Here is a 12,431-nt window from a genome sequence, read left to right on the forward strand (position 1 = left end):
CCTTGCAGGGAGCCGGACGCGGGACCTGATCCCGGGTCTCCAGGATCACACCCTGGGCTGAAGGTGGCGCTAAATCGCTGAGCCACCGGGGCTGCCCCATTAATACAAATTTGGTAATAAAATAGTTAAAAATTATCTTGTGATAACGTACTTTGCCAAAACTCTAACATATTTCATAGTTTCTTTTCAGGTCCAGGTATTATAAACCAAGGCAAATAAAATCTACTTTCATCAAACTTTGTCCAATTTGCTGTATTTTCTCAAGTTTTGTCTGTCACCGTGCTCTTTCATGTTCTGGAATAAAGTGACATTTTAGAACTTTTTCCTTGCAAAACAAGACTTAAAGCCCGTTACCTTGCATTCCCTATTGTTCTTGCCCCTAATGAGATCTTAGCCACTCATATTAATTAAACTTTTAATAATTTCCATTTCATAGAACTGGAGGTAATTGAAAACTGTCACATGCAAACATTTTAGAAGACAAATAAAGCTCATAAGTAACATAACATAATACAACTATCTGCAGGCAGTCACGTTCCTTTTACATCTTCTGAAAATGGCAAAAATGAATGTCCATTAATGGGACCCCCCCTAAAAACAGCCATTCTACGGTATTTAAAAACAAGAAGCAAAAGCATATAAAACTGAAATTATTCTTCTATTAAACAATGTTTCAGTATTCGAGTCTTGAAAATAAATTATCTGCTTATCTCATGATCAATCATGAATTGATCCAATTTAATATTATCTCAGGATTTTAAGTTACCTAAGGATTTTGGAGTCATGCTTAAACTTATATGATACAGAACATAACGAATGTTAGTATAAGAAGTCTGAATATTTACTCATTTTAGTGGACATAACTTTACATTTTCCATAAACTTACATATTTTATAGCAGTAATGCTAGCTTATTTATCAGTAAACCAATATAAGAAGTTTAGGAACTTCTTAGCAGCTAATCTCTTCATGAGAAGGCAAACCTAAATATTAAGAAACCAAATACCTGTATTTTACTTAACATGGACAAAACAGTGGAAAGACATGCAACTGCTTTTTTTCTTTCTTAAACCAAAATTATTACTCTAACCTGATTTCTCCAAAGCTCATCTTAATTATATAAATTTATATTCTTCGAATGTGTGTAAACTAGCAGTTTCTGTAAGAAAAACTTTTTTTCCTCAAAAGTCCAGCACATACCAGGTGTTAGACATTTTGAATTTTTTTTAATTGGAGGGGTTCATGCCAGGGCACCTGTATGTCTATAGAGCAATCAGACCAGTTCTTTAATTTACGAGACATAATAATGGAATTTATTAAAACCACCCAGAAGCATGAAAACATCTTACACTGTGGCAGACAACCTGTAAAAGTCCTAAATTAGTCACTTGGACACATAGCGAGTTTGTGGCTTCGGTTTTCATCTCAATCCCGGGTTGAGAGCAAAACAAATCCCAAAACTCACTAGCCCAGAACTCAAACCTCAGTTCTCCTTCCCGGGGGACACAAAGTTAATTAATTTGAGCTCACAGGGGACAAAGAAAAAGACCAAGGAACTGGATTTTTCCGTCCCTCTCCGACGAGACACTAGGTCCCCATCATCCCGGGATGCGCGCGAACCTGGGCTCGCAGTCGTCGCTGCGAGAAACGTCCAACCGCCACCCGGGCGGCCGCGCAGGTGGGAGGCGGACGAGGCGCGGGGTCCGCTCTGCCAGCCGACAGCCCCCGCGCGCGTCCTCCCCGGGCGCCCGTCCGCCCCCGTCCTCCCACCCCGCCCCCGCCCGTCCGCCTCCGTCCTCCCCCCGCCCCCGTCTTCCCCCGGCGCCGTCCGCCCCCCGCGCCCATCCTCCCCCCGCCCCTGTCCGCCCCCGGCGCCCGTCCGCGCCCCGCGCCCATCAGCCCGTGCTCCCGCCCGACCGAGCTTGTAACGTCCAGTACAGGACGCCCCGTCGGTCGCGCAAGCGTAACGCGAAGCTACTTCAAAGCTTTGTTCGATCCACTGATTGGAGGAATCGGGAAGACGTGGAAACCGCTGGGTCTCCGGGGTCTCCGGAGGGCGCGGCCGTCGGGGGCGCCGACGCTCAGCCCGGGAGGGCATCCGGTCCCGGGCGCCCTGCTCCCCGCGCAGCCTGCTGCCCCCTCCGCCCCTCCTGCAGCTCCCCTGCCTGAGCGCTACCAACAATATAAAATCTTAATTTAAGAAGGGGGGGATGCTCAGCGGTTAGCGCCGCCGGCAGCCCGGGGCGTGACCTCGGGGTTCGGAATCGAGTCCCGCGTCGGGCTCCCGCACGGAGCCTGCTTCTCCCTCCGCCTGGGTCTCTCTCTCTGTGTCTTTCATGATTAAATAAATAAAATCTTAAAAAAAAAAAACAAAACAAGCAAACAAACAAGCCGCCCACCCCCCGGCGCTCCCACCTGCTGCGGGGCGGGCACCTCGTCCACCTCAGCCGCCGCCCAGCAGGCGGCCTTTCCCGCGCTCCCGCCCTCTGCGTCCCCGCTGGGGGGCGCACGTCACGCACGACCACGTAAGACCACGAGGGCGCGCCCGTCGCAGCCGCCTTGACCCGCCAGCTCCCACCGCCGGGCCCACGCGCTCCCGTGCGCACGCGCGCAACTGCCCCGTCGCCGCCGCCGGAGGGCGCGGGCGTTCCAGCCAGTGCGCAAGCGCCGCGAGTGAGCCCGCCGGGAAGGGGGCGGGGCCAAGGGCGCGGAGGCGGGCGGGGGGGCGCGGCTGGCCGCGGGAAGATGCCCGGCGGTGCGCCTCGGCCCGAGGAGGGCGCCGCGCGGGGCAAGGACGAGCTCGGCAACAGGGTGAGTGTAGGGCCCTCGGCTCTCCCGGAAGCAGGAAGGGAGACGCTGGACTTGCCCCGAGATGAGACCACGCGGCGTGGACGGAGATCGGCCGCGGCCCTTTCCCTCCGCCCTTTTCTAGCTTAGAAACCCCGCCTGCCCCAGGCCGCAGCCGCGTCTTCCGCGCGGGAGAATGCCGCGCCGCGCGTTCCCCTGCCCGAGCCGGTGGCCGGGAGCCCGCCTGGACGCCGCCGACCCCCGCTCTCCGGCAGCCCCTTCCGGGAGGCCCTCTTCCGGGAAGCCCCTTCCGGCAGCCCCCTTCCGGGAAGCCCTCTTCCGGCAACCTCTTCCTGGAAGCCCCCTTCCAGCATCCCCCTTCCGTCAGCCCCTTCGGGGAGGCCCCCTTCCGGGAAGCCCCTTCCGGCAGTCCCCTTCCGGGAAGCCCTCTTCCGGCAGTCCCCTTCCGGGAAGCCTCTTCCCGGCAGCCCCCTCCCGGAAGCCCCCATCACGGGGCGCGCCCGCTGTCGGAGCCGCGAGGACCGGTCGGCTCTGGCTCTGCACCGAGCCCCCCCCCGCCCCGTTTCCGCGTCGGAGCCCGTGGAGTCCGCGGGACGCGTGCCCGCTGCTGCTGACGCGGACGGCCGCGCTGTCGGCCCCGGACGCGTGAATCCAGCGGGTGGCGCCTGGGCCGGGCCGGTGCGCCGGGAGCCGCTGCAGTCGCTGCCCGTGTGCTGCTTGACACCCCGAGGTGCGACCGGGACACAGGCCAGAACACCTGCCGTGTCGGGGCCCCAAACCCCCCTTTACGGACAAGGGTCGGAGGTTGCGCTTCCGCCCAGCCGTGCCCCATCCTAGTGGTCCCAGGGCCGGCGCCGCCCTCCTGGAGGGGAGAGGGACTCAGCCGAGAAGGAAGGGGGACCCAAGGAGGACCGCCCCGGTAGGGCTGCGGCAGGCGGGCTGCGGCTTCACGGCCGGTCCTCCGCGCGGGCTGCACCACTAGCACGGGACTCCTGAAAAGCATTGATGTTTCATGACTTATGCTATTAAAAGAAAGGCTAAAATATAAAGGAAATCATTGAAAACTGGTATTACTCTTGGTGCCATGTTGTCTGTTTTAAATAAAAGGTATAAACTTTGTTTAGAGCCTCGGCCTTTGCATGAGTGCTGGTTGCCAACACCAACCCCTTGTCTGGTTCTGGCGCCTTCGAGTGTAATCAGTTCCTCTCCCAGCCTATTCACACCTGCACCCCATACCTGCAACCCCCCACTTGCACCCACACACCTGCAACCCCAGGCACTGCTGTTCAGAAATGATCTGTATACTCGCAGACTGCTCGTTTGGACAGTCAGTGAATTACAGCCCCTTATCCCATTCTCTCTAGTTTTTTTTTTTTTTTTTTTTTTTTTTAATTTATGATAGAGAGAGAGGCAGAGACACAGGCAGAGGGAGAAGCAGGCTCCATGCACCGGGAGCCCGACGTGGGATTCGATCCCCGGTCTCCAGGATCGCGCCCTGGGCCAAGGCAGGCGCTAAACCGCTGCGCCACCCAGGGATCCGCTCATCTCTCTAGTTTTAAAGGGCTCTCAATTGAACATACTTTGCTAATCTCTGATTTAAGAGCTTTTTGTTTTTTTCTTATTTCAATAGATTAAAGAACAAAAAATTGTTGTGGATGAACTTTCTAACCTGAAGAAGAACAGGGTGAGTTATTACGGTAATTCTGAATTGTAGGTGGGAAGGTTTGATTATATCTTAACTATATACTAACGTTTTAAGAATTATATGTAAGATTTGTATTTACATTAAAATATGCAAGGTTGCAGCATCTTTTTTCTAGTTACAGAGCAAAAGTGAAGTGTCCAAGATTTTATACGCATATGTGGAGAGCTATATGTTAACTATAGTTGATGGTATTTCTTACTCATCATATGTAATTTGCACTCCCTTTGAACCAAAAGATACTAATTACACAATGGTATCTTGGAGCTGTGATCAATAATGGTATCTACTTATACTTGAGTTTGGTGTTTTCTTATGAAATAAATAACTCTTATTTATATGAAGAAAGGAAACTATGCCTTTAAGTGAATGTGAATAATTGTTGAAAAAAATGATAAACTGCTTCTCTCTTCCCTGATTTTTTTTTACACAAATCTTCCAAATATTTAATATGGTTATATTAGTGCCATTTCCATTAATGCATTTATAAACAGCAAGCTACAGCTTAATGTGTATACTGTCAAAAATTACATTTTAAAGTTCAGGAAGAAATGATTTTGAGCCCTTTAAAGCATTTGATAACTGACAGGTTGGCTAAACATTTCTGATATTGTCACTTTGGGAGTTTTAGAATTTAAGGCTATCCTGATACAAACTTTCTAGAGGGCGAGTTAGGGGAATGTATCAAAGCCTTAAAATTATGTAGCACTTTGATCCAATTCAATTTTAGGAATTGATACTTGGGAATCATGGGAGTGCACAAAGATTTAGTTGCAAAGAACTTCATTACAACATGGATTCATAAAGTTGGTAATATCTTAAATGTCTAAAACTTGATGACTTATCAAATAAACCGTAATGTTATGCCCACACAGTAATGTTGTAAAAGAATATGTAATGATAAGAAGTGTTCCCAAGATATTGTTCATTGATAAAAGCAAATAAGTCTGTATTAATAGTAAGTACTTTTTGTTCAAGGAAACTGGTAGTTTGACATACACAGAGAAAAAACATTTCATTTCAGTGTTAATGGTAGCAGTTTCCAGATGGTAGGATAATGGGCGACTTTTATCTGTATTTGCTAAGGTGTTATTCTCAATATATGTACAAGAATATACGATAAAAGGGTTCAGAGTTTTGATATATACGTTTTAGGTCAAATCATGACATTAGCCTAAATTATGTTTTGCAGAAAGTATATAGGCAGCAACAGAACAGCAACATATTCTTTCTTGCAGACCGAACAGAAATGCTTTCTGAAAGCAAAAGTAAGTTTTTGCGATATATTATATAGAAATGCATGGAAAGTCTTTTCTAGGCTTTCTGTAGAAACTTAGGGTAGTGTCTAAATTATACTGTGTATATCTGAATGTTTAAATATATATCTGAAGACTGGATGGTGGTATATCAAGTGAAATTAATGCCATGCTTTGGAAAAACAGTAAAAATAAAATAAGATATATAAGTTGTATTACAAAGTCATAATTATTAATGCATTCTTCAGCATATTTGGCAGATCTAGGTACAAAAACTTCCCTACCACTTCTCCTTTTGTGATTTTGAGCCTCCAAAGTTTTTTGGGGATTTAAACAAGGAGGAATGGGGTGCCTGGGTGGCTCAGCGATTGAGTGTCTGCCCTCAGCCCAGGGCATGATCCTGGAGTCCCGGATCGAGTCCCACGTCGGGCTCCCTGCATGGAGCCTGCTTCTCCCTCTGCCTCTGTCTCTATGTCTATCATGAATAAATAAATAAAATCCTTAAAAATAAATAAGCAAGAAGGAATATATAAAGTTCATAGCCTAGTGCCTGGGCCAAAATAAGCATTTAATAGACAGAAATTATTTTCCTAAAAGATAAACCTTGATCATTAGAAAGCTGTTGTAACACAGCAAATATACTTAAGTGGTTTGATCTTGGTAAATAGCCTATGTTCCTATGTTGTTCTATGAATTATTAGGGAAAGGTCCAATAATTTTTATTTTGTTTAATATTTCTTTTCCCCTACCCCACAGATATATTGGATGAGCTGAAAAAAGAATACCAAGAAATAGAAAACTCAGAGAAGACCAAAGTCAAGAAATAGTCAACTTGATTTCACATAAGAATGTGTGGCATTTGTTGTTCTGTGAGCTTTTCTGTTGAGAATTTCAGCAAAGATTTGAAAGAGGATTTACTGTATAGGCTTAGCCGGCGGGGACCCGACAGTAGTAAACAGTTGGTAAAGTCTAGCGTTGGCTACCAGTGTTTATTTTCTGGTCATGTCCTTCACTTAAGAGGTGTTCTGACTGCCCAGCCTGTGGAAGATGAAAGAGGCGATGTGTTCCTGTGGAATGGAGAAGTCTTTAGTGGCATAAAGGTTGAAGCTGAAGAGAATGATACTCAAATCATGTTTAACTACCTTTCCTCTTGCAAGAATGAATCTGATATTTTATCACTCTTCTCAGAAGTGCAAGGTCCTTGGTCTTTTATATACTATCAAGCATCCAGTCATCATTTGTGGTTTGGTAGGGACTTTTTTGGTCGCCGTAGCCTGCTTTGGCATTTTAGTGATTTGGGCAGAAGTTTCTGCCTCTCTTCAGTTGGTGCCCAGACATCCAGAGAGGTGAATCAGTGGCAAGAAGTTCCAGCCTCTGGAATTTTCAGAATTGATCTCAAGTCTACTTCCATTTCCAAATCTCTGGTTTTAAAACTGTACCCTTGGAAATCTATTTCTGGGGAGAATGTTATCAAAGAATGTGTTCATAGCCTGATTCAAATTTCAGCAAACTTGCCAACATTTGTATCAGTGGTAGCAAATGAAGCCAAACTATATCTTAAAAAACCTGTTGTTCCTTTAAATACGATGATGCCACAAGCTCCACTTGCAATTCCTTGCATTAGCATCGCTGGTGTCCTACCTACAAGGGAAACACTTCAGAGGCTTCTTACTCATGGACGCATGAAGGAAGTAGTTCAGCAGTTCATTGACGTCCTGAGTGTCTCAGTGAGGAGACGGGTCTTGTGTTTACCCAGGGATGAAAACCTGACACCACGTGAGGCTTTGAAAGCTTGTGATAGGAAAGCAAATGTTGCAATCCTGTTTTCTGGGGGTATCGATTCCATGGTTATTGCAGCCCTTGCTGACCATCACGTACCTTTAGATGAACCCATCGATCTTCTTAACGTGGCTTTCAGGACTAAAGAAAAGACCATATTAACTGGTTTTAACAAAAAGAGGAAAAAACAGAAAAGTCATTGTGAAATACCTTCTGAAGAATCCTCTAAAAATGACAATGATAGTCCTGATAAACAGTTCTGTGTACCAGATCGTGTCACAGGAAGAGTAGGCCTGAAGGAACTGCAAGCGGCTAACCCTGCCCGGATTTGGAATTTTGTTGAAATTAATGTTTCTCTGGAAGAACTGCAAGAATTAAGAAGAACTCAAATATGCCACTTAGTCCAGCCCTTGGACACAGTGTTGGATGATAGCATTGGCTGTGCAGTCTGGTTTGCTTCTAGAGGAGTTGGTTGGTTAGTGACCCAGGATGGGGTGAGGTCCTATCAGAGCGCTGCAAAGGTACGTCACAGTAGGTCTGCTCGGAGGAATTCTGAGACCTAATTTTGACCCTTTAAAGCTATTAGTGTGTAGATTGCAAGAATATAGCATGTTTTAATTGCGTTTAAACTGCAGTGCAACGTGTAAGACTTTTTTTAAATTGGGCATACTTTACTATTTTATGGCTTCCCTTGTATTTTGTCAGAAAATGTTACTGTTGAGATTATAACTTTTTAGGCTTTGCTTTTATTTTATTTTCTTTATCTTGTATGGAAAACGTGGATTTCTTTAAACTGTTACAGGTAGTTCTTACTGGAATTGGTGCTGATGAGCAACTTGCAGGTTATTCTCGCCATCGCATGCGCTTTCAGACACATGGGATGGAAGGATTAAATGAGGAAATTGAGATGGAACTGGGACGAATATCGTCTAGAAATCTTGGTCGTGATGACAGAGTTATTGGCGATCACGGAAAAGAAGCAAGGTAATTCTAATTAAGTACTGTGGCTAGTTTTCTCAAAACACTGCACCATAAAAGGAGATTTTTCAGTTCCTTTTCTTTGGAGACTGTTCAAATGAATAACAGCAGCACAACAGTATCTTGGCTTTATGCTACACACCGTCCATCAGGGGGAGAGCTGTGGAGGGGCCGGGGGAGCTGTTGTTTTCCAGAACTCATTCTCTACGAAATGTCTTTCCAGTAATTTTCAAAGGTAATACACTGACGTGATTGTTCTCCATACTACAATGAAAAGGTCTGTAAACCTGAGATAGAGAAATGCTGAGATGAGGTACTTAAAGGGTAAGAGCCGAGGCCCTAGGCCGACACTTCCCCCTCCAGGGTCAGAGCACCCGGCTTTGCCTCTGGACGTTCCTGTAAGTATCGGGCCAGACTGACGTAAACGGTGGTTCCAGTACTGGATTCCCCTCTGCTGTGTGTTCTGAACTCCGTTTGTTCTGATGTTGCAGATTACCTAAAACTTTCAAAGAGATCAAGGCACTTTCATATGTATATTCTTTCTTAATTCGGGAGTTTATTTTTACCTATGCTGTATCTGATGGTGGCAGACAAGAGCTTGGAAACAACTTTTTAAATTATTGAAGATAAAGATACATTATTTACTTCTAGAAAGCAGAAGTTTGGTCAAGTATGTTAATTTATTAAGTGTTTATTACAAGCGTATAAGCATGTGGAAATCAGGAGTCCAAATAAGCTGTGAGAACTGGGACATCGTAGTACAACTACTCCAGCACGTCACTGTTTCTTAACTCTACTTCAGCTTTTTACAGCTTTTTAGTGTGTGTATATATGGTTTTTATAATGCGATATGTAATATGTATAAATACTGTAAAATATTTTCCTTTGGAGGTTATATGTATTTGAGAGAGAGAAATTCAGTCCTTTATTTCAGGTAGGTCAGAGAAAAGGGATTTTATTTTATTTAGTAAAAGCAGTTAATTCTAAAGGCCCAATATGATAATGTAAAAGTGCATATGAAGAATGTTGGGAGACAGCGAATACAGAATTGTGATTTAACAAATACTATGGTAGTGGCTAGATCTGAATCAATTTATTATGTATTTTGGCATACATATTAACAGTGATCAATTGATTAGATTATCTTATATGTAAAATTGTTTTTGCATTTCTTTTTAAGAAAATATTCCATATAACATGCCTTTACCCTTCCCAGACTCTATTTGAGCAAGAATAAAATGTAATGAAATAGAAACACTACAGTATTGCATTTAAAGAATTGGAGGGAGAGTTGTAAAGTATTTTAAACAAAAACTAGAATTTTTTAGGAAATTAGGGAAGCCAAGGGACAGAAAGTTATTTTTTTAATCTAATACTTTGTTCTGTTATAGCATTTATCTCCATTTAAAAATGGCTTAATGTAATCAATTTTTAAGGGTTTATTTCTGAGAGTGAAAGAGAGCATGAGTGGGAGGGGCAAAGGGAGAGAGAGAATCAAGCAGACTCGTTCGCTGCTGAGCGTAGAGCCCCATGTGGGCTCAGTCCCATGACCATAAGCTCATGACCTGAGCTGAAACCAAGAGTTGGACACTTAACCGACTGTGCCACCCAGGCGCCCCAACAAACTTTTTTTAGAGATCTATTCATTTCAGAGAGAGCGTGTGTGCAGGAGCTCGAGCAGGAGGAAGGGCAGAGCAAGAAGGGAAGGAGACTCCTTGCCGAGTGCAGAGCTAGACTGGGGCTCAGTCTCCCACTGGGAGATCATGACCTGAGCCTAAGCCAAGAGTTGCACCCAACTACTGAGGCACCCAGGCACCCCAAAACAATTTTGATACCGTAAAATTTTACCATAAGTAAATGTTTCCCAATCTCAGGATTATAGAGCCCTTCTGTATTGATTTCATACCTCTCAAATCCATTTCATTTGACGTGATAAAGAGCAGACACAGCTTGAATAATTGAGTCAAGACTGTAGTTGTTTTCAAGGCATCCCCAAAGAAACCTTGTGAAACAAGGATTGTTCCTTCCCATAGGCCTGATTTATTTATTTTTTGAGGCAAAATTCATTTGGTAGCATATGTATTAAAATTAGTGGCATGAAGTAGTTGTTAATGTGATTAAATTTCACCTGTGAAGTTGTGTAAATAACCAGAATATTTTTTGAGAAAAAGTGTCATCAAAAATTAATTTGATGCTATAAATTTTAACATTGAATAAAATGCAGAAGAAACAATTATCACAATTTTTTTTCATATAGTAGTTATATTTATCTATTTGTTTTAGATTTCCTTTCCTGGATGAAAATGTCGTCTCCTTTCTAAATTCCCTACCAGTTTGGAAAAAGGCAGACTTGACTTTACCCCGTGGAATTGGTGAAAAACTGATTCTGCGTCTTGCAGCAGTGGAACTTGGCTTAACAACCTGTGCTCTTCTGCCAAAACGGGCCATGCAGTTTGGATCCAGAATTGCAAAAATGGAAAAGAATAATGAAAAGGCATCTGATAAATGTGGAAGGCTCCAGGTCATTTCCTTAGAAGACCTCTCTATTGAAAAGGAGATTGAAGTGTAATATTTCACGACGTAACAGCATTTGCTGGATGATGATTGTGTAAAAATAAAACACTATGCTGCTTTATTATCATATAATGTAGTGGTATTGAGGTTCATTATATGAGGGCTTACTTAGCTATATAACTTACCAATTTAGTCAAATTGACACTGGAGAAAAAGAGATAATACTTGAAAGAGCAACTTGGATGATTAAAGCTGTGACACAACATCCCTCTGAGCTCTTCGTGGTCGGGTCCCACCGGCAGCACTAGGAGAAGACGGCCTTTACCAGTTCTTCATGGTGGCTGTGTCCAGAAATATCTCAGTTTGTGGCTGTTGTCCGGGGCCTGGCGTAAACAGGGCTCTGTTGGAAGACGAGAGCACCGAAGTTCAGAGAAGCTGTGCACTTTGCTTGAGGTTCACACTCCTGAGCGATGCCCATCACTTCTGTTCCATCTTTTAAGCAGCTAATTTTCCCCTCTCAGAACTTCTGACTCTTAAGCGTTCTGTTCCACAAATCTCTAGTCTCCCTCCCTTTGCCCTGTTCTCAGCTCATGACCTGAGCTGCTCAGAGATTTCAGTTTTCAGGACAAGAAACCCCTCCGCTCTCCAACACCAGAACTTCTAATGTACGTGTAGGTACAGTGTCCTTTTCTCCCTTCTCGTCCTTAGAAAGGGAAATGGGTCCATCTACCCATCAGAAGGCTGTGCCTGTACCTGTTCTCTGTATCCCCACCCTTCTTGTCCTACCGGAACCTTATACTCTCCTCTCTGCAGTGTCTTCAGCCTCTTCTCTGTAGGATCCTTCCTATCATCATTTAAAGTGCTCTGGCCTAGCCAACATAGAATGCACATGCCTGGTTCTGTGTCTTCTCTGCTCATCATCTCTTGCGTCCCGTCCTGTCCACTCTCACTTCTCCACCTTTTCATCTCCACTCCACTCCTGCCTAACGGTAGTCCACTGAGAGCACCATACCAAGGTCACCAGAGTCTGTCCCCAATTAGGGCTGACACCCTTTCTGGATCTGGACAAACTTTGGTTCTTTTCATCTTGGCAGGAAAGCAGTTTTAGGATTTTGACAAACAAGCCTGTCAAAGACTCAAGTGCCCTGAATCGATCCTCTGATAAATGCAACGTTCAAACCGTAATGAGATCTTACTGTAATAGCTTTTACCCCTTTACCTGAGGGTAGACCACTTCAAGTCTCTATGTGGCCTGAGCACCAGGTTGACATTGCTGCTATCCGGAATAGATAAACCAGGAGATTTGACCACCAGCCTAGATTTGAATATAATCATAATTTTTATAATAACAACATAGTTCGATACTGAAAACATCTATCATTTCTATAGTGATGA

The 12,431-nt window shown here is 44.6% G+C and overlaps 2 protein-coding genes and 1 long non-coding RNA gene across 3 annotated transcripts in view; 2 read left to right on the plus strand and 1 right to left on the minus strand.

The window, feature by feature from the left end:
- The window catches only part of LOC129522760 (uncharacterized), a 43,774-nt gene extending 41,221 nt beyond the window's left edge, over nucleotides 1-2,553 (minus strand). Inside the window, exon 1 of the long non-coding RNA XR_008666979.1 lies at nucleotides 2,415-2,553. This is a non-coding gene — a long non-coding RNA (uncharacterized LOC129522760). The remainder of the gene's footprint in view (nucleotides 1-2,414) is intronic.
- Nucleotides 2,554-2,722: 169 nt separating this feature from the next.
- Nucleotides 2,723-6,660, plus strand: ASDURF (ASNSD1 upstream open reading frame). The gene is made up of 4 exons (XM_055345549.1): nucleotides 2,723-2,810; nucleotides 4,438-4,491; nucleotides 5,702-5,777; nucleotides 6,522-6,660. Exons 1-4 carry the CDS (start codon nucleotides 2,745-2,747, stop codon nucleotides 6,590-6,592), a joined length of 267 nt encoding a protein of 88 aa, XP_055201524.1. The 5' UTR covers nucleotides 2,723-2,744; the 3' UTR covers nucleotides 6,593-6,660.
- On the plus strand, nucleotides 6,614-11,168 carry ASNSD1 (asparagine synthetase domain containing 1). The gene is made up of 3 exons (XM_055345548.1): nucleotides 6,614-8,065; nucleotides 8,347-8,528; nucleotides 10,806-11,168. The coding sequence occupies exons 1-3, from the start codon at nucleotides 6,614-6,616 to the stop codon at nucleotides 11,089-11,091; spliced, it is 1,920 nt and encodes a 639-aa protein (XP_055201523.1). The 3' UTR covers nucleotides 11,092-11,168.
- The last annotated feature ends 1,263 nt before the right edge of the window (nucleotides 11,169-12,431 follow it).

Source organism: Nyctereutes procyonoides, unplaced genomic scaffold, assembly GCF_905146905.1.
Source record: "Nyctereutes procyonoides isolate TBG_1078 unplaced genomic scaffold, NYPRO_anot_genome, whole genome shotgun sequence".
Taxonomy (NCBI): Eukaryota; Metazoa; Chordata; class Mammalia; order Carnivora; family Canidae; genus Nyctereutes; species Nyctereutes procyonoides.